We start from the raw sequence: 25,987 nt of genomic DNA, 5'->3' as shown, positions 1-25,987 counted from the left end.
GGTGCATGAGGGCTGACTGAAGGGGAGCAGCTGTGTCTAAAACAACAGTTCAGTACGCCTTACTGCCTACAGGGCTCTGAAGCAGACGGATAGTCACTGCATCTATGCTAACAAAGGTCCATCAGAAGAAAAGGCTTTTATTTGTACGGCAGTATCAGAATTGGACCACCTCTGATTGGTAAAGGGTTGACTCCTTCGATAAGTCATATTTTCTGCTTCATCGCACGGATGAATGTTGGCAGGTCAGGCGAGAAACCTCAGAGAACAAACACCTTGCAACCATTGCTGGAAGAACACGAGCTGATGGTGGCAGCGTTATGGTCTGGGGAATTTTTTCATGGCATTCTCTGGGCCGCTCATCCATGTGGATGACACTTTGAACATAATTGGTTATGAATCCATCCATCCTTGCAGATTAGGTACACTCATATATGCTGTTTGTCTTCCCTGCGACAGATGGGATCTTTCAGCAAGGCAATGTGACATATCACATGACTAGAAATGTCTAGTGGTTCGAAAAGTTTGACCAAGACTTCCAAGTACTTCCCTGGCCCCTAATTCCCTAGATGTGAACCGAATTGAGCATCTGTGGGACTACATTGATCGTCATGTACATTTTATGGATCTTTCCCCACTCACCCTCCAGCAACTGTGGACATTGCTCCAGTTACATTAAACAACCTACCAGCACCTTATTGCGTCACTCTCAGCCCCTGTCTAGCTGCTGTCTGTGTGGCATATGGCGGTTACTCTGGATATTAGCTGGTGGCCATAATAATGTGACTCAACTCAACAGGGTGGGCTATGGGAGAGTAGCCTAGCAGCACACTCATGAAAGCTGTCTAAAAGCAAATGTGTCCAAGTTGCACATAGCAACCAATCATAGCTCGGCTTTCATTTTACCGCAGCGGTATAAGAAACAATAGCTGCACTGTGATTGGCTGCAATGGGCAGCAAAGACAGATCTGCTTTTCCACAGCTTTCATAAGAGTTTGGTACCAGGGTACTTTTCCATAGCCCCCCCTATATATATTATAGAATTATAGTGTGTGTGTACAAGCCCTCAGAAGATATAGAAAGTGCTTTACATTTCCCAGAACATCCACATGACAAGATTAGCAAGACATTTACAATAAAGTGTGTTGAACTAACATGAGAGATAACAATAGTACCACTTGAGAATCTTAGAGCAAACACCCCATTCTCATTATCAGTCAGTGTATGGGAAGTCTGAGGAAAGTTCTGAACATTAATGATGCAGTTACAAGTATTGCAAGTAACATTATATTAAATGACTATAGGCTGACTTCACAAACCTCTATTAGGTATCAGTGCTCCAATTCTCTATTAAAGAGCCCCAAATATCAAGAACTGCCATAGAGTTTAAGGGGTTGTCTCACCATCGTCCTTATCTATAACCCACCATCAGTGTGTTTCAAAGTGTGAGACAGCAGAGAAAATGTATGCGAACCTCAGCTCCATTCACTTTAATGGGACCACCAAAGATAGCTGAGCACTTGAACTTGGCTATCTCCAGCAATCCCATTGAAGTGAATGGAGTGGAGATGCATATCTTCCATTGTTCCACACTTTTGGGATGCGTCAGAGCTGTGTTACAGAGAAAGGCCATGGTGAGACAACCCCTTTATAGGACAATATCTGTCCTCCATAAAGCTATCTAAAATGGAACATAGGAGCATATTGAAAACAGATTTCTTATGGAGTCATCTGTATACATATGTATGCAGTCAGCTCTCTGCAGCGGTGTTGGCTTTCACCAAGCTTTCCCAATAACAATTAGAACATAGAAACAAAGGAATAGAGGGGGCAACAATTTAACATAAGGGACAATTTTAGGACTTAAAGGGGTTTTCCAGGACTAAAATATTGATGGACTATCCTCAGCATCAGATTAGAGAGTGTCTAAGTACCAATTAGCTGTTTAAAGTGGTTGCGGTACTTGGGCTAGCATGGCAGACTCCTCTGTGGTCTGTAAACAAAAAGGACATGGGCACTGCTCAAATATAAAACCCAACAGGGTGCTGCCCGATGGTTCAAAACTAACACATTCTGAAGAAAGCACATTACCCATCAATAACAGGAACACTCCAAAATCCATGACAGAACATGACAATCTTTAGTCGACAATAAAAGACAATGCATTGCGATTCCATGAACGTGCCATATTGACCTAGGGAGCCTAATGGGCGCGCTGCTGACGTGGGGGAAAGCGAAGAATGTACACTGTAACACGATGGGTATTTGTCACATAGAGAATTACAGGGGCATACATGCACCTAACTGTGTGTATATTCACTGTATACACTTACTGGAAACTTAAAGGGTATAAGATCAGTCAGTGAATACCGAGAGAAACGCGTCAAACCAGTTGAGAACCAGTTTATGAAGCTATATTGATTATGAAAGAGCTTTAGAACCAAAGGACATCACTATTCAGGGCACAGTGGTCCACCATTTGGGACCTAGGTACCTCATGATCCAACGGTATTGGTGTGTGACATTGAACACTAGAAATGGTGTATGATCCAGCAGTAGTCATCCATAGTGTTGGACATTGTAGTATACCAGTGGTGTTACCACCTGCCCATCGATTGAATGGTCTGAATAGGTTCTTAGCATAGCCTAGATCACCGAAGGGCTTTACATCTTTATATGGATGGGTTATTATTAGAGATGAGCGAGCATACTCGGTTCGGGTGTTTTTGCACTAGAGCACCGCTTTTTCCGAGTAACTGACTACTCGGACGAAAAGATTCAGGGGGCGCCGGGGGTGAGCGGGGGGTTGCAGAGGGGAGTGGGGGGGGGGAGAGAGAGAGCTCCAGAGCTCCCCCCTGTTCCCCACTGCTACCCCCCGCTCCACCACGCCGCCCCCCGGATCTTTTCGTCCGAGTAGTCAGTTACTCAGAAAAAGCGGTGCTCGAGTGCAAAAACACCCGAACCGAGTACGCTCGCTCATCTCTAGTTATTATGCTGTATTAAAATACCCACAAGAGATGTACTTATTGGAACCTGGCAGTGAATCTCTATCTTATACACACCATTAAAAAATACTCCTAACAACAATTTTTAACATTTATTAAAGGTTCTTGGTAGTTAGGAATATACCCACAGTTAGGTGCACGTATTTGATCCTGCGGATTTGGGTGTTTACCCAACCACTAAGATCAACTATTAGGTGGTGGGGATATCCACGTATCTATCCCTTTCTACATTTGTTTGTTTTCGGAGCCAAATTTCAATGAATTGAAATAAAAGTTATATTTCAGGAATCTTTCCAGTGATAAGTATTTGTCACATAGGTATTAAGAATCTTCAGTCTTACATACAACGGGCCTGTATAGTTACTTATTATTTTTATTTAAGATTGTCATCCCTGATGCAGCCACAGTTTAGTGGCAATATATGTGGGCTTGTTTCTCCTCGGATCCTGAGGACTTGGGTTATTTTTGCTATTTTACCTCCTAATTTTCATGACTTTTGATCCGATTGGTCACCTGATTTGATGTCTTATTACTTAACTGCACAAGAGTAAGTAGAATTTTCCTCTCCTTTCTTATTTGGTTGTATGTATGGGTATGTCTATTTCTATTATAACTTATCTATTATTGTAGAAGGTTTGGCTTTGGCTTTGCATGTGTCATCTTATACACCTCTTTTAGATGTCTTCTACAGCTTAGCAAATTCTTAGAGACTGACTGGAACGTTTTTCTCTTTTTGGGTGCCTCCCCCGTGCCGGCACCCGAACCTTTTGTCTCGAGCGGCCAGGTACTCGCTAAGGGCAATGCTCGCTCGAGCAATTGCCTTTAGCGAGTATACTTGCTCATCTTCAAATCCCTACTAAAATCCATGTCAAATTCCACCTTAGGATTCCACATTAAAATCTACACCACGGGGGCAGATTTTGACATGAATTCCAATGAGGACCCACCGCAGACTTTACCCCTTCAATTGAAAGGGTGAAATCTGCTACAAGCCTGCATCACTTTCCGCACCAAATGCCGCAGGCTTTGACACCAATTTGGGTATGGTTTCAGAACAAAATCTGCAATTCAATTAACTCATTTTCCCAATCTTTTTTCTCTTTTATTGTCTAATTAAGATTGTCATATTTGTCACAGATTGTAGACTTAGCCTATTTTTGATCGGTTATATGCCTTGTTCAGATTGTGTTCCCTGGTCTGTGATGTAAGCGTTCACCCATCAAATGGCCTATGTGCAGCTCAGTCGTCTTAAGTGAATGGAACTGAGTTGTAATACCAGGCACAGCCACTGCAAAAAGTACGGCACCGTGTCTAGTATGCAGTGAAGAGGCTGCAGCACTTGCCAGGGTTGCCAGCCTGAACTTTTCTTTCTTCTGCATAACTTAAACCAAAAATCAAAAGACAGCCAACATTTTTCTACAAAGCCTTGGGAAAACCACAATGAAAGATAAAGACTATAAGTGATATATGTTTATAAGTCAAAAAATGATATGAACTCTTTATCAGCATTTACCATAAGCTGTAAAAGGACAATAATTACAGTAAAAATAAATGCTCAACTATCAACTACCCTAAAAAAAAAATCACAGATACATCTTTTTTTCTTCCATAGACACTAGAAAAAAGTGTGCTTTTTTTACAGACTGTCCAAGAACTTCTTGACGGTTGGCAACCCTGGCTCTCCCCCAAACATCATAGCTGATGGATGGATGTGCCGGAAGTCAGACACCCCCCACTGTGATATTGATGACTTATCTGAAGGACTATTATGTACTATTTATTAGCGTTATTTAGAATCCTGTTAAGGAACATTTAAGTCTCATGATGCTTCATCGGAACCTATGTGCCAACTCCTGACCCCACTGCCCTTACTATTAAGGAACATTTAAGTAACGGAGCAATGGGAATACATGTAAAAATTAAATTGTAAAAAAAAAAAAACATTTATATTGCTTTACATCGTAACACAATGGCATTTAGAAAACATTTACCTTGACTGGAGGTTGTCTGTGCCAGTTCACTTAGTAGCAGAAATACAGCACAAATAAGTAACCAATTCATTTTGGGACACCTGAAAAAAAATAACATATGAAAACATAGCCACTGCTTTATGAGTTACTGTATTTACTGTAGAAGATACTAAGCATCTCTTACCTTCCTCATCCCGATGTAAAAGCTGCCCACTGACCCTACAATTTATAGGCCTGGCTGGATACAGTGATTGGACATAGGTACACCCCATGGGCAGGGCCAGTACAGTAATGTGGAAACACCTATTGATGGGATCCTGTCAGCTGGGAAACAGGACATTAAGAAAGAAAGAAGAAGAGAGAAATATAAAAGAAAGAAATACTTGGAAAGTTTCCAACATTTTTGTACTCAGCTGACTCTATCTAGATAACATTGCAGGGGATCATGTAATATGTCACATTGTATATCAAAGTGCATTTTTTTATGTTGCAATATTTGACTCAGAGAGGTATTTGTAGAAACAGTAATCTATACATCAAATCAAAGAATAATGTGATTTTCCAAAAGAACAAAGAAAATAGATTTTAGTTGGTATTTATCTAACAGAGTACCGCCATGGGAGCTGCGGTTATGGCACACGGCCCAGGTGAATGCATGCACTATTCCTAGGAAAATCGTTTTATCTTTAGTTAAACCTGGTGAGAAATTGTACCATATTTACCAGGACTGGGAGTAAAAGGGATAGGTCTGTTCACTGCACCCATTTAAAGTAAGTTCCTTTGCACAGGCCAACAATCGGGTATAAACTGATGGTAGCCTAATCATTGGGTTGTGTAACGCTGCACCCAGTCGACTGAGCAAACACTTGTTCATTGCATCTTCTGCCAAAAATATAAAAAATGATAGTTGCCAGAAGCAGATCTCCCTGTGTGAACGAAGGATGTGCTGCCAACAATGATGATTCTCTATGGAGGACGAACAATTGCTTGAGTGAGAATTTGACCTGCATAGATTGTGAATTGGCCTGTATAAAGGTTATATGGGCCTTTAAATGCCTCGATTGGCCCATGTAAAAGGGCCCTTAGTCTTTTTTAGCTATAAAATGTATGCAGTATCAAGTAATCATGGAACCATAGAGCAACCATAATAGTAGTATGTGAATTGCAGAACAATGTTTCAAGGGAACTCATCATCACCTTTGAGCCACATAAACTACATTGTGTGGCTTAATGGTGATGGAACAGGGCATCCAATGAGAGATGTCTTATACTTACCGGATGCCCCTTTCCAGCACTATTTCCCCATGTAGTCGGCGCATGCACACAGTGTGACTTTTTTTAAGACCTCTCCATGTGTGTCCTCTGCCATAGAGATGAGTGAGAGAGTGTGCACACAGAGTGGGCTGAAAAGAGTTGTGCTGTGAGCATGCGGCAAGTGTGTGGGGATATAGCCCTGGAATGGAGCACCCGGTGAGTATGAAAAACAGATGCCCATACTCCCCGTTCCATTACCTTTGAGCCCCATAATGTATTTATTCTTTGCTCTGTCAGAAACAAAATTTAAATATTACCCAAAATGTGGAGCCTGCTAGTTGTAGACAGACTTTCGGATGAGGTAAGGGTTTCCAACCCACAGGTATGGTCTACAAAGGAAATGTGGCTGATACTAGTCCAGCTCGTGACAAAGATGCTGGATACGGTGTATTTTTGGATCTGGCACCGGGGCCTGGTCCTTTGGTATAAGGCAGCAGCATCCCTCTTTCCAGTCATTGTTTCCTACGATTGGTGGTAAATGCAGACAAGCATAATCACACCACCTACAATAATATGCTGCAGAACATTAACTCTACTTGAGCAATGGTTCCAACAGAAGGTATATTCATTCGACAGTCTCTCCGGTTCGTCTCCTGTGAGCCAGAGCATGCGATGGCTGCCTTTTTATGAGTGGTGCCTCAGTGGAGTATTTCTTCCTGGATTCAAAGCTTTGTACGGGACACTTGAATAGACCGGTAACCGGAACTCAGTAACATAGTAACATAGTATGTAAGGCTGAATGAAGACAATGTCCATCTAGTTCAGCCTGTCTATCCTCCTGTGTTGATCCAGAGGAAGGCAAAAAACCCCAAGGGCAGAAACCAATTTAGCCCTTTTGGGGAAAAAATTCCTTACTGACTCCCTAATGGCAATCAGACTGTTCCCTGGATCAACCCCTAATAGTTCCTACCTGCCTGTATACCCGGATTGACAATTAACCTAAGACTTGTATCCTATAATGTCCTTCCTCTCCAGAAAGACATCAAGTCCCCTTTTAAACTCCTCTATGGATTTTGCCATCACCACTTCCTCCGGCAGAGAGTTCCACAGTCTAACTGCTCTTACAGTAAAGGATGCCCTTCTATGTTGGTGATGAAACCTACTTTCCTCTAATCGTAGCGGATGTCCTCTTGTTACCGTCGTGGTCCTGGGTGTAAACAGATCTTGGGAGAGATCCTTGTATTGTCCCCTCATGTACTTATACATGGTTATTTGATCACCTCTTAGCCGTCTTTTTTCCAGGGTGAATAATCCCAATTTGGATAGCCTCTCTGGGTATTCCAGTCCCGTCATTCCATGTATTAGTTTAGTTGCCCTTCTTTGAATCCCCTCAAGCACTGTGACATCTTTCCTGAGCACCGGTGACCAGAACTGTACGCAGTATTCCATGTGAGGCCTGACAAGTGCCTTATATAATGGAAGGATAATGTTCTCATCCTTCGCCCCTATACCTCTTTTAATGCACCCCAAGACTTTATTTGCCTTTGCAGCAGCTGACTGGCATTGGTTACTCCAGTTCAGTCTACAATCCACTAGTACCCCAAGAACCTTTTCCATATCACTTTTCCCTAGTGGTACCCCATTAAGTAAATATTGGTGACATCCATTTCTCCTGCCCATGTGCATAGTCTTACATTTTTCAATATTGAACTTCATTTGCCATTTTTCTGCCCAAGCCCCCAGCTTATCCAGGTCCATTTGTAGCCGCACATTGTCCTCCGTTGCATTAATTATATTGTATAATTTTGTGTCATCTGCAAATATTGATATTTTGCTGTGCAGCCCCTCTATCAGGTCATTGATAAATATGTTGAACAGAGTGGGGCCTAATACTGAACCCTGTGGCACCCCGCTAGCGACTGTGGTCCAATCAGAGTACGAACCATTTATTACCACCCTCTGCTTTCTATCTCTGAGCCAATTTTTTACCCATTTACACACGTTTTCGCCCAGTCCGAGCTGCCTCATTTTGTATATTAGCCTATTATGTGGCACAGTGTCAAAGGCTTTAGAGATGTCCAGATATACGAGATCAATAGATTCTCCCTGGTCCAGCTTAGAGCTTACTTCATCGTAGAAACTGATTAGATTTGTCTAACATGAGCGACCCTTCATGAATCCATGCTGGTGAGGAGTTATTCCCTTGTTCTCCTTGAGGTACTCATCGATGGCGTCTCTCAGAATCCCCTCGAAAATTTTTCCCATTACTGAAGTGAGACTTACTGGCCTGTAGTTACCAGGCTCACTTTTGCTCCCTTTTTTGTAAATTGGAACCACGTTGGCAATGCGCCAATCCAATGGTACTACACCGGTCTTGATAGTGTCTAGAAATATTAGATATAGCGGCCTAGCTATCTCGTCACTTAGTTCCCTTAGTATCCTTGGGTGTAATCCATCTGGGCCCGGCGATTTATCAATTTTAGTCTTCTTTAGTCGCTTCCGCACCTCCTCCTGCGTTAGGTATGAGATATTTTGTGATGGGTTCATTTTATTCCCCTGCATCTCGTGTGGCATTTCCTTTTCGTTTGTGAATACACTTGAGAAGAAACTGTTTAGTAGATTTGCTTTCCCTCCGTCATCATCAATGATCTCTCCTGCATTATTTTTTAAAGGGCCAGTGCTCTCCCTGCAAATCCTTTTGCTGTTAATATAGTTGAAAAATAGCTTCGGGTTGTTTTTGCTCTCTTTGGCGATCAGTCTTTCTGCTTCCTCCTTGGCAGTTTTGATCTTATCTTTGCATATTTTGTTTTTTTCCCTGTAAGATTTTAGCGCTTCTTCGCTGCCTTCTTGCTTTAGTAGTTTGAACGCTTTCTTTTTTTCATTTATTGCTCCTCTTACCGTCTTGTCGAGCCACATTGGTTTCCTTTTAGTTGAGTTTCTTTTATTTTTAAAGGGAATGAACTGCTCACATGAGGGGATTAGGATCCTTTTAAACTTTTCCCATTTGTCCTCTGTACCGTCATTTTTGAGGATGTTGTCCCAATTAATGGTACCGATAGTAATTCTGAGCTGATCAAATTTTGCTTTACTAAAGTTTAGTTTCTTTGTCGCTCCTTGATAAGGCTTCTTATTGAATGACAGCTGGAAGTTGATTATATTGTGGTCACTGTTCCCCAAGTGTCCCTCAACCTGCACCCCCTTTATACGTTCCGGTTTGTTAGTTAGTACTAGGTCCAGAATGGCCCTCCCTCTTGTTGGTTCCTGCACAAGTTGGTTCAGGTAATTATCTTTAATTACTCTCAAGAACTCATCATCCCTGTGTGATTTGCAGGTTTCGTTTTCCCATGTTATATCTGGATAATTAAAGTCCCCCATGATAATTACTTCGTTGCGGTTTGACACCTCTTCTATCTGCCTTAATAGTAAGTTATCAGTTTCTTCTGTTGCTTTTGGTGGTCTATAGAAGACCCCTATCAGGATTTTGTTATTTTTTCCTCACTGTATTTCTACCCACAGAGATTCCACCTGTTCTTCTCCTACCCCTATATCCTCCCGTAGCCTCGGCTTCAAGTTCGAATTGACGTACAGACATACCCCTCCCCTTTCTGGTTCCTTCGGTCCCTTCTGAAGAGATTGTACCCCTGCAAATTCACCGCCCAATCGCACTTATCATCAAGCCATGTTTCCGTAATTCCGACTATATCATAATTTTCATCAGTCATTCTCGCTTCAAGCTCACCCACTTTACCAATCAGACTTCTTGCATTCGTGGTCATACAATTTATATCGTTTTTTTTGTTATTTAAATTTGTTTTGTTGCTATTCGTACTAATGGCTGATCTATCACTTCTAACTGTGCTAACCCCACTCCCTGCTCGACCCCCATTACCTTTGCTTGGACCCGGGTCGCTAGTTACACTGGCTACCCCACTATTTCTCTTTTTGCCCTCCCCCCAGTCCCTAGTTTAAACACTCCTCCAGCCTTCTAGCCATTAGGCTCACTCGTTTCTACTTGTAGAGCTAGTTCCCAGTTCAGAGGGAGAGGGCTAGAGACCAGCACCGCAATCTGTTTCTCCTCACCAAGGCGTCATACTTCCTATGTGCCCACCCAACTTCCACTCTTACTCTAGAGGCCATACACCGCAAGCCCTGGCCCTTAAAGTAACATATACCTGATGGTATAAGAGGGCAGAGAAAAACAAATGTAAGAGGGATTGACGGCTCCCTCTTTACATTGTCTCACTGTATCTCATGGGGTAAAATGTTATACTGAATTTCTTTAGGGAGACAATCAGCATAAATGCAATTAAAGGGATGGCCCACCTTCACAAGCAACTTTTTTTAAGTTGTCATTGCGTCTTAAAGGAAAACATAAGCACTATGCAATTTTATTTGAGATGTCTTGCAACAATGACATTTTTTTTGCAAGGCTGAGCCTTTTGTGTAAATATATGCCTGGGACAAATCTTACTTCCTCATGACATCAAAAGGGTTTGTCACTTTTTAGCTATGACATATTTTAAAGCCAGTGGTGCTATAATGATTCCCCAGCTTCTACTAACAGAATACTTCCTTTCTTAATAAATCACTCAATTGATTTTAGCATACTGATATCTGAAAATAGCTACCAAAAACAAAAACCCATTCAAACTTGGGGGTTTTGGGATAGACTGACAAATCTTCATTGAGGGGCAATGTACTGCAAAGTTTCTTCTACAATCAACCAGTGAGCATTTATGTCTACAGAAGGGAAGAGAATAGAGATGAGCGAGCACCAAAATGCTCGGGTGCTCGTTACTCGGGCCGAAAATTTTGCGATGCTCGAGGGTTCGTTTCGAGTAACGAACCCCATTGAAGTCAATGGGCGACTCGAGCATTTTTGTATTTCGCCGATGCTCGCTAAGGTTTCCATTTGTGAAAATCTGGGCAATTCAAGAAAGTGATGGGAACGACACAGCAACGGATAGGGCAGGCGAGGGGCTACATGTTGGGCTGCATCTCAAGTTCCCAGGTCCTACTATTAAGCCACAATAGCGGCAAGAGTGCCCCCCCCCCCTCCCAACAATTTTTACTTCTGAAAAGCCCTCATTAGCAATGCATACCTTAGCTAAGCACCACACTACCTCCAACAAAGCACAATCACTGCCTGCATGACACTCCGCTGCCACTTCTCCTGGGTTACATGCTGCCCAACCCCCCCCCCCCCCTGCACGACCCAGTGTCCACAGCGCACACCAAATTGTCCCTGCGCAGCCTTCAGCTGCCCTCATGCCACACGCTGGCCTCATAGCCACACCACCCTCATGTCTATTTATAAGTGCGTCTGCCATGAGGAGGAACCGCAGGCACACACTGCAGAGGGTTGGCATGGCTAGGCAGCGATCCTCTTTAAAAGGGGCGGGGCGATAGCCCACAATGCTGTACAGAAGCAATGAGAAATCCAATCCTGTGCCACCTCCATCAGGAGCTGCACATGTGGGCATAGCAATGGGGAACCTATGTGCCACACACTATTCATTCTGTCATGGTGTCTGCATGCCCCAGTCAGACCGCGTTTTTTTATAAATAGTCACAGGCAGGTACAACTCCGCAATGGGAATTCCGTGTGCACCCACAGCATGGGTGGCTGCCTGGAACCCACCGGCTGTACATAAATGTATCCCATTGCAGTGCCCTGGACAGCAGAGCTAACGTCAGATTAAATGCAGGTGGGCTTCGGCCCACACTGCATGCCACAACCTGACCGGGGTTTTTAATTCATAGGCACAGGCAGGTACAACTCCCTATTGTGAAGTCCCTGTGGACCGACAGCATGGGTGGGTGCCAGGAAGCCACCAGCGGTACATAAATATATCCCATTGCAGTGCCCAGCACAGTTGAGGTAATGTCATGTTTAATGCAGGTGCGCCTCGGCCCACACTGCATGCCCCAGTCAGACTGGGGTTCTTTAGAAGTGGACACATGTAGTTACAACTCCGTGTGGACCGACAGCATGGGTGGCTCCCTGGAACCCACCGGCGGTACATAAATATATCCCATTGCAGTGCCCAGCACAGCTGAGGTAATGTCATGTTTAATGCAGGTGGGCTTCGGCCCACACTGCATGCCCCAGTCAGACTGGGGTTCTTTAGAAGTGGACACATGCAGTGACAACTCCGTGTGGACCGACAGCATGGGTGGGTGCCAGGAAGCCACCGGCGGTACATAAATATATCCCATTGCATTGCCCTGCACAGCTGAGGTAACGTCAGATAAAATACAGGTGGGCTTTGGCCCACAATGCATGCCCTAGTCAGACTGGGGTTTTTAATACATAGACACAGGCAGGTACAACTCCCTAATGTAAAGTCCGTGTGGACCGATACCATGGGTGGCTCCCTAGAACCCACTGGCGGTACAAAAATATATCCTATTGCAGTGCCCTGGACAGCAGAGCTAACGTCTGATTAAATACAGGTGGGCTTCGGCCCAAACTGCATGCCCCAGTCAGGCTCGAGTTATTTATAAGTATACACAGCCAGGTACATCTCCCTAATGGGAAGTCCATGTGGACCGACAGCATGGGTGGGTGCCAGGAAGCCACCGGCGGTAAATAAATATATCCCATTGCAGTGCCCAGCACAGCTGATGTAACGTCAGCTTTAATGCAGGTGGGCAAAAAATTAATTGGATTACACTGTAGGCGAGGGCCCCAAAAAATTGGTGTACCAACAGTACTAATGTACCTCAGAAAAATTGCCCATGCCCAACCAAGAGCGCAGGTGAAACCCATTAATCGCTTTGGTTAATGTGGCTTAATTTGTAACTACGCCTGGAGGCAGCCCAGTTAAAATAAAAATTGGTTCAAGTGCAAGTTTCAACGCTTTAATGAGCATTGAAACGTATAAAAATTGTTTACAAAAATTATATGACTGAGCCTTGTGGGCCTAAGAAAAATTGCCCGTTCGGCGTGATTACGTGAGGTTTCAGGAGGAGGAGCAGGAGGAGGAGGATGAATATAATACACAGATTGATGAAGCTAAAAGGTCCCCGTTTTTTAGGGTGATAGAGAACGATGCTTCCATCCGCGGGTGCAGCCTACGTATTGTTTAGGTATCGCTGCTGTCCACTGGTGGAGAAGAGAAGTCTGGGGAAATCCAGGCTTTGTTCATCTTTATAAGTGTAAGCCTGTCGGCACTGTCGGTTGACAGGCGGGTACGCTTATCTGTGATGATTCCCCCAGCCGCACTAAACACCCTCTCTGACAAGACGCTAGCCGCAGGACAAGCAAGTACCTCCAGGGCATACAGCGCGAGTTCAGGCCACGTGTCCAGCTTCAACACCCAGTAGTTGTAGGGGGCAGAGGCATCACGGAGGACGGTCGTGCGATCGGCTACGTACTCCCTCACCATCCTTTTACAGTGCTCCCGCCGACTCAGCCTTGACTGGGGAGCGGTGACACAGTCTTGCTGGGGAGCCATAAAGCTGTCAAAGGCCTTAGAAAGTGTTCCCCTGCCTGTGCTGTACAAGCTGCCTGATCTCCGCGCCTCCCCTGCTACCTGGCCCTCGGAACTGCGCCTTCTGCCACTAGCGCTGTTGGATGGGAATTTTACCATCAGTTTGTCCGCCAGGGTCCTGTGGTATAGCATCACTCTCGAACCCCTTTCCTCTTCGGGTATGAGAGTGGAAAGGTTCTCCTTATACCGTGGGTCGAGCAGTGTGTACACCCAGTAATCCGTAGTGGCCAGAATGCGTGTAACGCGAGGGTCACGAGAAAGGCATCCTAACATGAAGTCAGCCATGTGTGCCAGGGTACCTGTACGCAACACATGGCTGTCCGCACTAGGAAGATCACTTTTAGGATCCTCCTCCTCCTCCTCCTCCGGCCATACACGCTGAAAGGATGACAGGCAAGCAGCATGGGTACCCTCAGCAGTGGGCCAAGCTGTCTCTTCCCCCTCCTCCTCATGCTCCTCCACCTCCTCCTCCTCAACGCGCTGAGATATAGACAGGAGGGTGCTCTGACTATCCAGCGACATACTGTCTTCCCCCGCCTCCGTTTCCGAGCGCAAAGCGTCTGCCTTTATGCTTTGCAGGGAACTTCTCAAGAGGCATAGCAAAGGAATGGTGACGCTAATGATTGCAGCATCGCCGCTCACCATCTGGGTAGACTCCTCAAAGTTTCCAAGGACCTGGCAGATGTCTGCCAACCAGGCCCACTCTTCTGTAAAGAATTGAGGAGGCTGACTCCCACTGCGCCGCCCATGTTGGAGTTGGTATTCCACTATAGCTCTACGCTGCTCATAGAGCCGGGCCAACATGTGGAGCGTAGAGTTCCACCGTGTGGGCACGTCGCACAGCAGTCGGTGCACTGGCAGATTAAACGCCGGCGCACCTTTCCCAGCAGGTCTGACAAGCGTGGGTAGCTTTTCAGAAAGCGCTGAACCACCAAATTAAAGACGTGGGCCAGGCATGGCACGTACGTGAGGCTGCCGAGCTGCAGAGCCGCCACCAGGCTACGGCCGTTGTCACACACGACCATGCCCGGTTGGAGGCTCAGCGGCGCAAGCCAGCGATCGGTCTGCTCTGTCAGACCCTGCAGCAGTTCGTGGGCCATGTGCCTCTTCTCTCCTAAGCTGAGTAGTTTCAGAACGGCCTGCTGACGCTTGCCCACCGCTGTGCTGCCACGCCGCGTGACACCGACTGCTGGCGACGTGCTGCTGCTTACACATCTTGATTGCGAGACAGAGGTTGCGTAGGAGGAGGAGGGTGGTTTAGTGGAGGAAGCATACACCGCCGCAGATACCACCACCGAGCTGGGGCCCGCAATTCTGGGGGTGGGTAGTACGTGAGCGGTCCCAGGCTCTGACTCTGTCCCAGCCTCCACTAAATTCACCCAATGTGCCGTCAGGGAGATATAGTGGCCCTGCCCGCCTGTGCTTCTCCACGTGTCCGTTGTTAAGTGGACCTTGGCAGTAACCGCGTTGGTGAGGGCGCGTACAATGTTGCGGGAGACGTGGTCGTGCAGGGCTGGGATGGCAGATCGGGAAAAGTAGTGGCGACTGGGAACCGAGTAGCGCGGGGCCGCCGCCGCCAACATGCTTTTGAAAGCCTCCGTTTCCACAAGCCTATACGGCAGCATCTCCAGGCTGATCAATTTGGCTATGTGGACGTTTAACGCTTGAGCGTGCGGGTGCGTGGCGGCGTAGTTGCGCTTGCGCTCCAACACTTGTGCTAGCGACGGCTGGACGGTGCGCTGAGAGACATTGGTGGATGGGGCCGAGGACAGCGGAGGTGAGGGTGTGGGTGCAGGCCAGGAGATGGTAGTGCCTGTGTCCTGAGAGGGAGGTTGGATCTCAGTGGCAGGTTGGGGCACAGGGGGAGAGGCAGTGGTGCAAACCGGAGGCGGTGAACGGCCTTCGTCCCACCTTGTGGGGTGCTTGGCCATCATATGTCTGCGCATGCTGGTGGTGGTGAGGCTGGTGGTGGTGGCTCCCCGGCTGATCTTGGCGCGACAAAGGTTGCACACCACTGTTCTTCGGTCGTCTGCACTCTCAGTGAAAAACTGCCAGACCTTTGAGCACCTCGGCCTCTGCAGGATGGCATGGTGCGAGGGGGCGCTTTGGGAAACAGTTGGTGGATTATTCGTCTGGCCCTGCCTCTACCCCTGGCCACCGCACTGGCTCTTCCAACCTGTCCTGCTGCTGCACTTGCCTCCCCCTCTGAAGACCTGTCCTCAGTAGGCTTAGCAAACCAGGTGGGGTCAGTCACCTCATCGTCCTGCTGCTCTTCCTCCGAATCCTCTGTGCGCTCCTCCCTCGGACTCACTCCAATTACTACTACCTGAGTGATAGACAACTGTGTCTCATCGTCATCGTCCTCCTCACCCACTGAAAGGTCTTGAGACAGTTGCCGGAAGTCCCCAGCCTCATCCCCCGGACCCCGGGAACTTTCCAAAGGTTGGGCATCGGTCACGACAAACTCCTCCGGTGGGAGAGGAACCATTGCTGCCCATTCTGGGCAGGGGCCCGAGAACAGTTCCTAGGAGTCTGCCTGCTCCTCAGAATGTGTCATTGTAATGGAGTGAGGAGGCTGGGAGGAAGGAGGAGCAGCAGCCAGAGGATTCAGAGTTGCAGCAGTGGACGGCGTAGAAGTCTGGGTGGTCGATAGATTGCTGGATGCACTTTCTGCCATCCACGACAGCACCTGCTCACACTGCTCATTTTCTAATAAAGGTCTACCGCGTGGACCCATTAATTGTGAGATGAATGTGGGGACGCCAGAAACGTGCCTCTCTCCTAATCCCGCAGCAGTCGGCTGCGATACACCTGGATCAGGAGCTCGGCCTGTGCCCACACCCTGACTTGGGCCTCCGCGTCCTCGCCGGCGTCCACGTCCTCTAGGCCTACCCCTACCCCTCAGCATGGTGTATTACCAGTAGTGCAGAAACAGAACGCTGTAATTAAATGTGCCGCTTATTGGCCTGTTGTTGGAGGCTGACTTCGCTTACGGAACGCACAGCAGAGCCAGGAAAGAATTTTGCGCAAGCCTGCTGTAACACTTAGCTGGCTGCGTATTAATTAGGACTACTACCCCCAGCAGAGACGTAGTACACTGAGGACGGTCACAGGCAGCCCAAATAGATATTTTTTCCCAAATTTTTTTGCAAAAGGCCACTGCCTGTATAGACAGTATATCTCTTTCACCTTTCCCACTGTCCCTGCCTCACCACTACTGGCCCTATACTATGTAACATTACTGCAGACTGTTTCACTCTGGACAGGATGACAGCGGTGATGTAACGGGCAACGCAGAGCCAGGAAAGAATTTTGCGCAAGCCTGCTGTAACACTTAGCTGGCTGCGTAATAATTAGGACTACTACCCCCAGCAGAGACGCAGTACACTGAGGACGTTCACAGGCAGCCCAAATAGATTTTTTTTTCCCAAATTTTTTGGAAAAAGCCCACTGGCTATATAGACAGTATATCTCTTTCACCTTTTTCACTGTCCCTGCCTCACCACTACTGGCCCTATACTATGTAAAATTACTGCAGACTGAGGACGCAATGCTCTGCACGGCCAATATACAAAAAAAAAAAAAAGTGCAACACTGCTAAAAGCAGCCTCAACAGTACTGCACACGGTCAGATGTGGCCCTAAGAAGGACCGTTGGGGTTCTCGAAGCCTAAAATCACTCCTAACACTCTCCCTATAGCAGCTCCAGCATCAGCAGCACTTTCCCTGAGCTATGTCAGAATGCATCTGTGGCGAGCCGCGGGAGGGGCCGATTTTTATACTCGGGTGACACCTGATCTCGCCAGCCACTCACTGCAGGGGGGTGGTATAGGGCTTGAACGTCGCAGGGGGAAGTTGTAATGCCTTCCCTGTCTTTCTATTGGCCAGAAAAGCGCGCTAACGTCTCAGAGATTAAAGTGAAAGTAACTCGAACATCGCGTGGTGCTCCGCCCCATGATGTGTGCCGGTTCCAGCCTCCTGATTGGCTGGAATTGGCACGTGATGGGGGCGGAGCTACGCGATGATGCGTACAAGGGGGCGGAGCCAAATCGCCGATGCTGCCGAGCGGAGCCGAAGGGAGAAGACGGATCTGCGCAAGCGCGTCTAAAGAAGCAAGAAGACCCCGAAATTAGACGGAACCATGGCGACGAGGACGCTAGCAACGGAGCAGGTAAGTGAATAACTTCTGTATGGCTCATATTTAATGCACGATGTATATTACAAAGTGCATTAATATGGCCATACAGAAGTGTATAACCCCACTTGCTACCGCGAGACAACCCCTTTAAGAGAACCATGAGGGTGGTGCCTGTCATGGGTTGGAGAACAGTGGGCCCACTCACAGTTTTTGCCCTCTGCTGCTCATGCTGCCTCCTAGAAGGAATTGCAATTGTTTTAGAAGTGTCTGATATAGGGAATGGGCAGATAAGTGGCATAACTATAAGGGACGCAGAGCATGCAGTTGCACCCAGGCCCAGGAGCCGTAGGGGGCCTATAAGGCCTCTTTTCTCCATATAGGGAGCCCAGTACTATGAATAAAGCATTATAGTTGGGAGCCCTGTTACAGAATTTGCATTGGGCCCCAGAAGCTTCAAGTTACGCCTCTGGGGCAGATGCATTTAATGTTTTTTCAGTATGTGACATGAGTTTTGGAAGAGACTGTCCAGATGTAGTGCTAACAGTTACTGGTATTTTAACAGTGAAGCAAATGATAAAAAAATGTTCTCTTTTGCCCATGTTGCGTTGAAGAACAAATGAGAACATAAAGGATGAAACAGCTTCCAGTCAGATAAATTTAGTAGTGCTTACTACTTCATGAAAGGGAAGCTCGCCATTGCCTGTTCAACCTAACAGAAGAGGCCGTTCCAAAAATGATTTGAATGAAACAAGTATGGAAACAATCTATCATAGTGTAAATGGCCCTTCTGGAACATTGGGGTGTTGTGGTGGCTTAGTGTAAAGTCTTATAAACATTATTTCTGCCAGCCTAATGTAAATAAACTTATTCAATAAACTTAGTTTATAGAACTTTTAAGCCTTATTTCCTGGTGATGTGTTCATTGTTTTATGGATGCCACACCTTATATAAAATAGATATGTGACAAAGTAATTCAATCCTACGTATAATTTACGATAGTCAGTGTGTGATGTGTTTATGGCTGGAAGCCATAAGTGATTTGTGGGTTCTGCGTCCAGTGTGCCACACGGTAACGTCTAGCGATGTCTGTTAGATGTGTACAATGCATATATCCAAACATGTCAACCTACTCAGAGGTTATTCAAAAAGCAATTACCACATATCAAGTAATCGATCTATTATATTTTTACTGCTAATAATGGAGATCTACTTTTTTTATTCCTAAGGTACAAGTACCAGCGGGAGTTCTAATTCCTTTTAATGTAATGTAATTCATTCTTAATTTATTTTCTAATTAATTTATATAAATTTATTGCCATTTGGTATATGAATTGCGCAAAATACACGTGCAAGAAAAATTGCAGCTAGAGATGAGCGAGCATACTCGCTGAGAAGGTACAGGTTCATAAAATGTAAGAATCTGTCTCAAAATGGCCGCTAGATACAAAATGGAGCATTATAATATGTGAATAAAGCTTGTGCGTAGTAAAACAGTAAACAAAGCAGAAATAACTTTAGAGCAGAAGGTGCGGTGCAATGTGTAATGATTTGCCTCTGTTCTTTTTCATGAGAACCAAGTCTGGACGCAGTTGTTATCAGAAGAAGCCCTCCCACACCTCCATTCGGAGACTTGGACAAGGGAACTGACTGTACTACAGCCACCTGAATCACAGGGTGAATACGGGGGAGGACCAGGGAGGACCAAGATAACGCTGGGAGAAACAGACATTTGAAGAAAATTAAAGATATATTCTCACTACGCTGATTGCTGAACTATGCATGATTCTTAATGTTTTTTCTAACCCAATGAGATTAACGCCCTGACTAATGACGTATTCCTTTCCTGTATTAGAACTATACCAAGTCAATAAACGCTCAGTGTACGCACGCCTTAAGCAGAGTGAGCTGTATACTTGCCGGGGCTCTCTCTATGTATCTGAGGAGAACTGGAAACCGACTCTTTGTGTGGTTCTTGGCCTCCGTGGTGCACCGGATACGAATTGATTTGGAACCCAAGGCTTGAAAGGTTAATGTGACCGTATAGCGGTCCTTAACACTCGCTAAGGACAATTACTCGATCGACCATTGTCCTTAGCGAGTACCTGCCCGCTTGAAGAAAAGGTTCGGCTGCCGGCGCGGGTGACAGGTGAGTTGCGGCAGTGAGCAGGGGGGAGCGGGGGGAGAGTGAGAGAGAGATCTCCCCTCCGTTCCTCCCCGCTCTCCCCCGCCGCCGGCAGCTGAACCTTTTCTTCCGAGCAGGCAGGTGCTCGCTAACGGCAATGCTCATCTCTAATCGCAGCATGTTCTATCATATTACGCGCACGCATGCATGAGGATTGGTGGCACACAACAAGTATGTAATGTCATTGTGTACTTGCTGTGTGCTGCACGCGTGTCTTTTGCGGGCGGCATGCTGTGAGAATTCGCTAGTGTGAGCTCAGCCTTCTGCAATTAAGGAATCATGAGTGGTATCTTATTGTGATTTTAAAGTGAACTTGTCACATCCCCGCAGTACTATAAACTATGTTATGGTGCTGTTAGGAAATGCGATGGAGCGCCAGTGATTTATTTTTTTTACTCACCCGCTCCCACGATCCAGTGGTGTCCTCCTCTAAAGTCGGCACACCGCATGGAAATCCAACTTTTTTCTGAATCTCATGCACGCACTCTTCCATAGACTTGTATAGGAGAGTGTGCACAGAGGACAAAGAAGTGGATTTTCATGCTGCATGCTGACTTCTGAAGAAGACACTGTTCGTTTGTGTAAGCAGGTAAGTATAAAAAATACATCACTCGGCTACCTGTCATGTCCCTTACAGCACCATAACTTAGTTTATGGTGTTGTGGGGACATAACGGGTTCCATGTTCCCTTTAAAGTTATTGGTATTCAAGGCCGCTCTAAGGCCGCCTGCACACGAGCGGAAATTCCGCTGCGGGAATTTCTGCCGCTGGAAGCCTGCATTGGATTGCGTTAACAAACGCAATCCTATGCAGATGGACGCAGTTTGGCTGCGCGAAATATCGCGCGGCAAACAAATTGCGGCATGCCCCGCACAGAAATGTCACTCACCCGCCGCCGGCTCCGGTCTGCGCATGCGCCGACTGCGCGGCAAGCCGGCACATCAAACAGCCGGAGCTGGTGGGCACGGATGAGTACGCGCTGGTCCCTGCAGGCGCTCGGGTCGGGTCCCACGGCGAGAATCCTCGCCGCCGGATCCGACCCGCCCATCTGCAGGCGGTCTTGCACAGGAGCTTTGTCATTGCGCATCGCGTGCAACACATGATACGAATATACCATTGATTTCTATTGGGCCACTCACACCAGTGTTATTTTTTGTGTTTTTTATTATGCGTGCATACAAGGTGAGATATTGCATGGGGATTGGCAGCACACAGCAAATACACAATGTCATTAGAAGCTCGGCCTTAATGGGATTACAACAGCTCTGCACAAAATTCTGTTATCTCTTTGAATGGGATAGTTGTGACAGATTAAATCATTACAAGAAGAAGGATCGGCCTGGTCGATCATTGATTACAACAGGGCAGAAGAATGTAGTGTATCAGTACCAATCAGAGGCTGCAGCATCACATTCCTAAACTCCTGGCATCATGGCGCTCAGGATGTGAGTGCCGATCCCTAGAGAACAAGCAGTGAAACTGCAGCCTGTGATTGGCTGCAGCAGTCACCTGGCTTCCATTGATGTCAGCTGTTTCAACAAATGCCGGGACCACAGTGGGGCTGCAGTGATGGATCCTGATGGAGTGGTAAGTATAACCCTGTTTGTTATTTTACTACAGGGATGTTGACTGGTACCAGACAATCACTTCAAACTCAGTGTTCTTTCCTTTTTTCCTTTGTAACTTCCAAACAAGAATTAATCTCGCATTTTCAATGTCTTTTTTTATGTTCACCATCTAAAAATTATGTAAGATTAGTTAAACATGTCTCTGTTACAAAACCTGTGTTGAGCAGTGTAATCTTTATATAGCGCCAACGTAATACACAGTGCACTACAAATCATAAAACACTATATAAATACAGTTTTATTGTAACCATACTAACTCAAAGTTATGGAAATTGATGGCCTATTCTCATGGTAGGCAATCAATATTTGATATGTGCTTCCCTCCCCTCAGATCCCCATCGATTAGCTGATCAAAGAAGTTCCAGAACTTATCCGAGTATGATCCTGTTTGTACTCAGACTGCCATACTTTTCATAGTGGCCATTCTGAGTACTGTAGGCTTATCCCATTAAGTGAATGGGACCAGTCTGCAGTACTCAAAACAACAGCTATGAAAAACGTTGAAGTGGCTGCAGTGTTCGGACAAGCACTGTCACCCTTTCAATCAATTGATTGGCATTGTCCTAGGCAGGGTACTCCCTCCCCCATGATTAGAAATTCATGGTCTAACGTAAAGCTAGGCCATCAATTTCTACAACCCTGATAAACCCTTTAGCATGGTAGTCCTAGTCCCTAAATGTTGCTCTGATTGTCTATTTTAATAAGTGAGACCCAGAGTCTTTTTCGAAAAACACCTGTGTATTTTTGATACAGCTAAAACCAGAAGTGGATCTAACAGGAAGAAGAAGTATAAGTCCTTCCTTTACACTCCATGTCCCCTTTGATTCCACTTTTGTCTTTGGCTCAAAAGACCACATGAAAAACTGCCACAAAAACTGCAGTGTTTGTGAAACCAAATGTAAGATTTAGTTCCTGAGTACTGGCCAGCTACAATAGACATTTATATTGTGTTTGATCGACTGTTTTAGTTTGCTGGGCTGCGGTGCTGCTGCAGACTTCCGTGTCCTCATGTACGCTGAAAGAGCAGTTTTTCCTGGTAGCGGGGCTTGAATACGCCACCTCCAGCAAGCTAATGCTCTGATTGGTTAATCAAGCACCACGTCAGCCAATGACATCACAGACATTCAATGATGTCATTCAATGAATGGCTGTGACTGGCTACGTGAGTGCCGGTTCTCATTGGCTAACGTGGCGCTCGATTAATCCGGTGGTGCTGTCATTTGCCTCAGCCAGCCCATCAGAACCAACACAAACAAGAGATGTTGTCACTTCAATGTCCAGCACCAAATGGCAATGTGTGTGAGCCGTCAGATGCATCTCATGGTCTGGCACTTGTGTCACGTAGGTACCCTGGAAACAAATGGCACCAGCGCTGTGACAACAGCCCTAACTACAAAGGAATATCAGCCCTAATAGAGTGACAGTTGTGTTACAACTCACAGCCGCCTTGTCTTTCATAGCTTTCGATCATGGTGCACACTCTCCCCATGTCTGCAGCAGATATCTGGCTCCAGCTTCCTGCCTGTCCCTATCTGCTGTCCGAAGGGGATGTGTGTATCGTACTTTACTACATTCTCCACTCCTAACCTCTGCTTGTTGTATTGACCATTCACCTGTCTCCTGGCTCAGGTACCACATCCTGGTCTATTGTAGTATCAACAGCCACATAACTGGGACCACTTCCAGTGTAACAACCTGGGGATCCTAAAGTGAAGTCCAGATTATGACTGGTGGGTTGAAACGGTGAAGACAGGGGTTCCTCAGGTGTCACCCATGGATTTGGACAAAAGTCAAACCAGTGTGTGTCATTCGCTGATCCTGAAGGGTTGTGCTAGGTCTAGTTAGACCAACTAGCTTCTTCATATCACCAGGAAGCCAGCAATTGCATTATTGAGCAACTTATGTGTAAAATTAGAGAGAATAGACATAGTGCTAAATTGCTTGCTTAGTATCCTCCTGTGCAGCCTTCTTAAAGCTGTGGTGTTCCTTTATATGCAAATCTATTTTCTTCAGTAAATATAGCATAAATAACAGCAGAAATAATGCACCAAGATGTTAAGTCAGTTTTTTCCATCTCTTAGTGTTGTCCCTGCCCTATTAGCATTTTCATTGTTGTCATTGTATTTCACACCCTAATTATTCAGTCTGGTTCTGTCCTTTCCTGGTATCCTCATTTTCCCTTATTCCATGTAGGAATGGGCAGGGAAGGCCCACAGGTGCCTTTGGCAGGGTTGCCCTTGTCAGGGCGGATGCTCTGCCTTTTGGCAGGTTTCACCTTTGTAAGGTTGCCCTTGTCAGGGCGGATGCTCTGCCTTTTGGCAGGTTTCACCTTTGTAAGATCAGGGAAAGGTCCTTTCCCCCCAATACCTGCTGCCTCATGTATTGTGATATGATAGCTGTTCTGCCAGGATAATGTATCCTGAAGGTCTTTTTTGATCTTTTGAGGGAAACACACTTTAAAAGGTTTTTTGGAAGGAAAAATAGCACAATTTGCAGCGTTATTTTTTCATCCCAGAAAAATGAAAACCGGATGGAATGGAAGGAAATGGACGCCTTTCTGTTTACTTTCCGTATTTTTGAAACCCCCATTGAAATCAATGGGGGAAAAAACAGATTAGGTTTTTTTCGCCTTATATCAGTTTCTCTCCTCTAAAAATGGAGCAGAGAGGCGGAAACCCTAAAGTGAGTCCTAACACAGGTGTGAAAGTAGCCTTAGTAATTTGAAGAAAGTTGTTAACACTTAACCAGACACTTCTGAAATAATACAATGACTAATAAAAGACTCCCTTCTTCCTGCTAATAGGTTAGTCAGCACATTCAAACAGTGCTGTGTACAGCATCTTACCGGGTTTGTGAAAGCAGCGTTCTATGTCACCGTGAGGGAAAGTGAAAGTGGTGCAGTAGTAATAATGCTGCGCTTACAAATGTAGCATTCTTACTAATGCCTGTGTGATGGTGGCGCCAGTTGTAACCTTCTCACCTCTATCACTACAACCAGCCTTATGCGTATATAGATTATGTGACCTCTTCAATCTCAAGGGGTACTGAGTTGATGAAAGGGCTGCCACCGATAGGCAAGGCTACCATGAATAGTAATTATATAGCAGCTATATTTGGACAGTACAACACTATTATTACAGAAGATTACTTTAAGTATGGAGTTATTTTGTCACTGTATGTTGGGAATATTTGAGCAATACATGAAGTAAGGAATATTGTAATTCAGTATAACTTGTATTTTATTCATTTAAGGAGGTTGTACCGAAATCAAACGTTAACTCCTATCCACATCTTCAGATTTTGATAGAACCTACAGATAGTCCCCTACTTGCGAACAATCAACTTACGAATTTATGCTATGGCATTACATCATACTGTGCAGGGACCGGGCAGGCTTCTATCAAGCCTGATAGAAGCCTGTCCGGTCAGATCGCGGGACACTGTGCGGTTGCTAGGCAGCTGGGGGCCTTCTGAAAGGCCCTAGGGCTGTCTATGCAGATCGCCTATCAAGCCGTGCGCTTGATGGGCACTCTGCATAGGCAGCCCTGGGGCCTTTCAGGAGGTCCCCGACTGCCTAGCAACCACACAGCGTCCCCCAATCTCATCGTGGGACGCTGTACGGGCCCCCTGAACATCGGGTGCCGGATGTTTCTTACAGCGGGCACCCGGCGGCCGCAGTTCAGACGAGCCGCGCCGATCGTCAGAACTGTTAACACTTTAAATACCGCTGTCAGAGCGGTATTTAAAGTGTTAACAGTTCCGACAAGCGGCACGGCTCGTCGGGACTGCTGCCGCCGGGTGCCCGCTGTAAGAACAGCCGGCACCCGACGTTGTATGGAACAGGATCCACCCGCGATCCCGCTCCATACAACCATTTGTTCGACTTGCGAACAAATCGACTTGCGAACAGGCTCCTGGAACGGAACCTGTTCGCAAGTAGGGGAGTAACTGTATTTAAATACCTGCTCAATGTTAGCTTAGAGGTGCAATGGGCAGTCCCATCAGTGATTGACAGCTATCTGACTGTGTATAGAGAGGGAGGAGTTAATCACTGATAGCTCCGCCCATTGGACTGTTCAGCTTAGAATGAATAGAGGTATAAATGAATGAAACACAAGTTATACTAAATCTTTTCCCATAAAACTAGATATCAGTCCTCTCATTTCTTTCTGCTATATAACATGCCGCCTGCAGATTGGGCTGCATTTACAGTGTGATAGGTTGCCTTTAACATAAAGCCAATCCTTTATGTGTCTGCATACATAGATTATCATGTTGCAAATAATTGCAGAAAGCTGATTGTGCAGGCTTCCAGTAA

The 25,987-nt window shown here is 46.0% G+C and overlaps 1 protein-coding gene across 1 annotated transcript in view; it reads right to left on the bottom strand.

Annotated features, from left to right (window-relative positions):
- The window catches only part of LOC136626487 (myeloperoxidase-like), a 39,968-nt gene extending 31,610 nt beyond the window's left edge, over positions 1-8,358 (bottom strand). The window contains exons 1-2 of the mRNA XM_066601546.1: positions 8,354-8,358; positions 4,994-5,073 (exon numbers count right to left, since the gene is read on the bottom strand). Coding sequence (XP_066457643.1) covers positions 4,994-5,073; positions 8,354-8,358 — 85 coding nt within the window. The remainder of the gene's footprint in view (positions 1-4,993; positions 5,074-8,353) is intronic.
- Between the last annotated feature and the right edge of the window lie 17,629 nt (positions 8,359-25,987).

This window comes from Eleutherodactylus coqui, chromosome 4, assembly GCF_035609145.1.
Source record: "Eleutherodactylus coqui strain aEleCoq1 chromosome 4, aEleCoq1.hap1, whole genome shotgun sequence".
In the NCBI taxonomy this organism is placed as follows: domain Eukaryota; kingdom Metazoa; phylum Chordata; class Amphibia; order Anura; family Eleutherodactylidae; genus Eleutherodactylus; species Eleutherodactylus coqui.
This window is presented reverse-complemented; position numbering and strand designations above follow the sequence as displayed.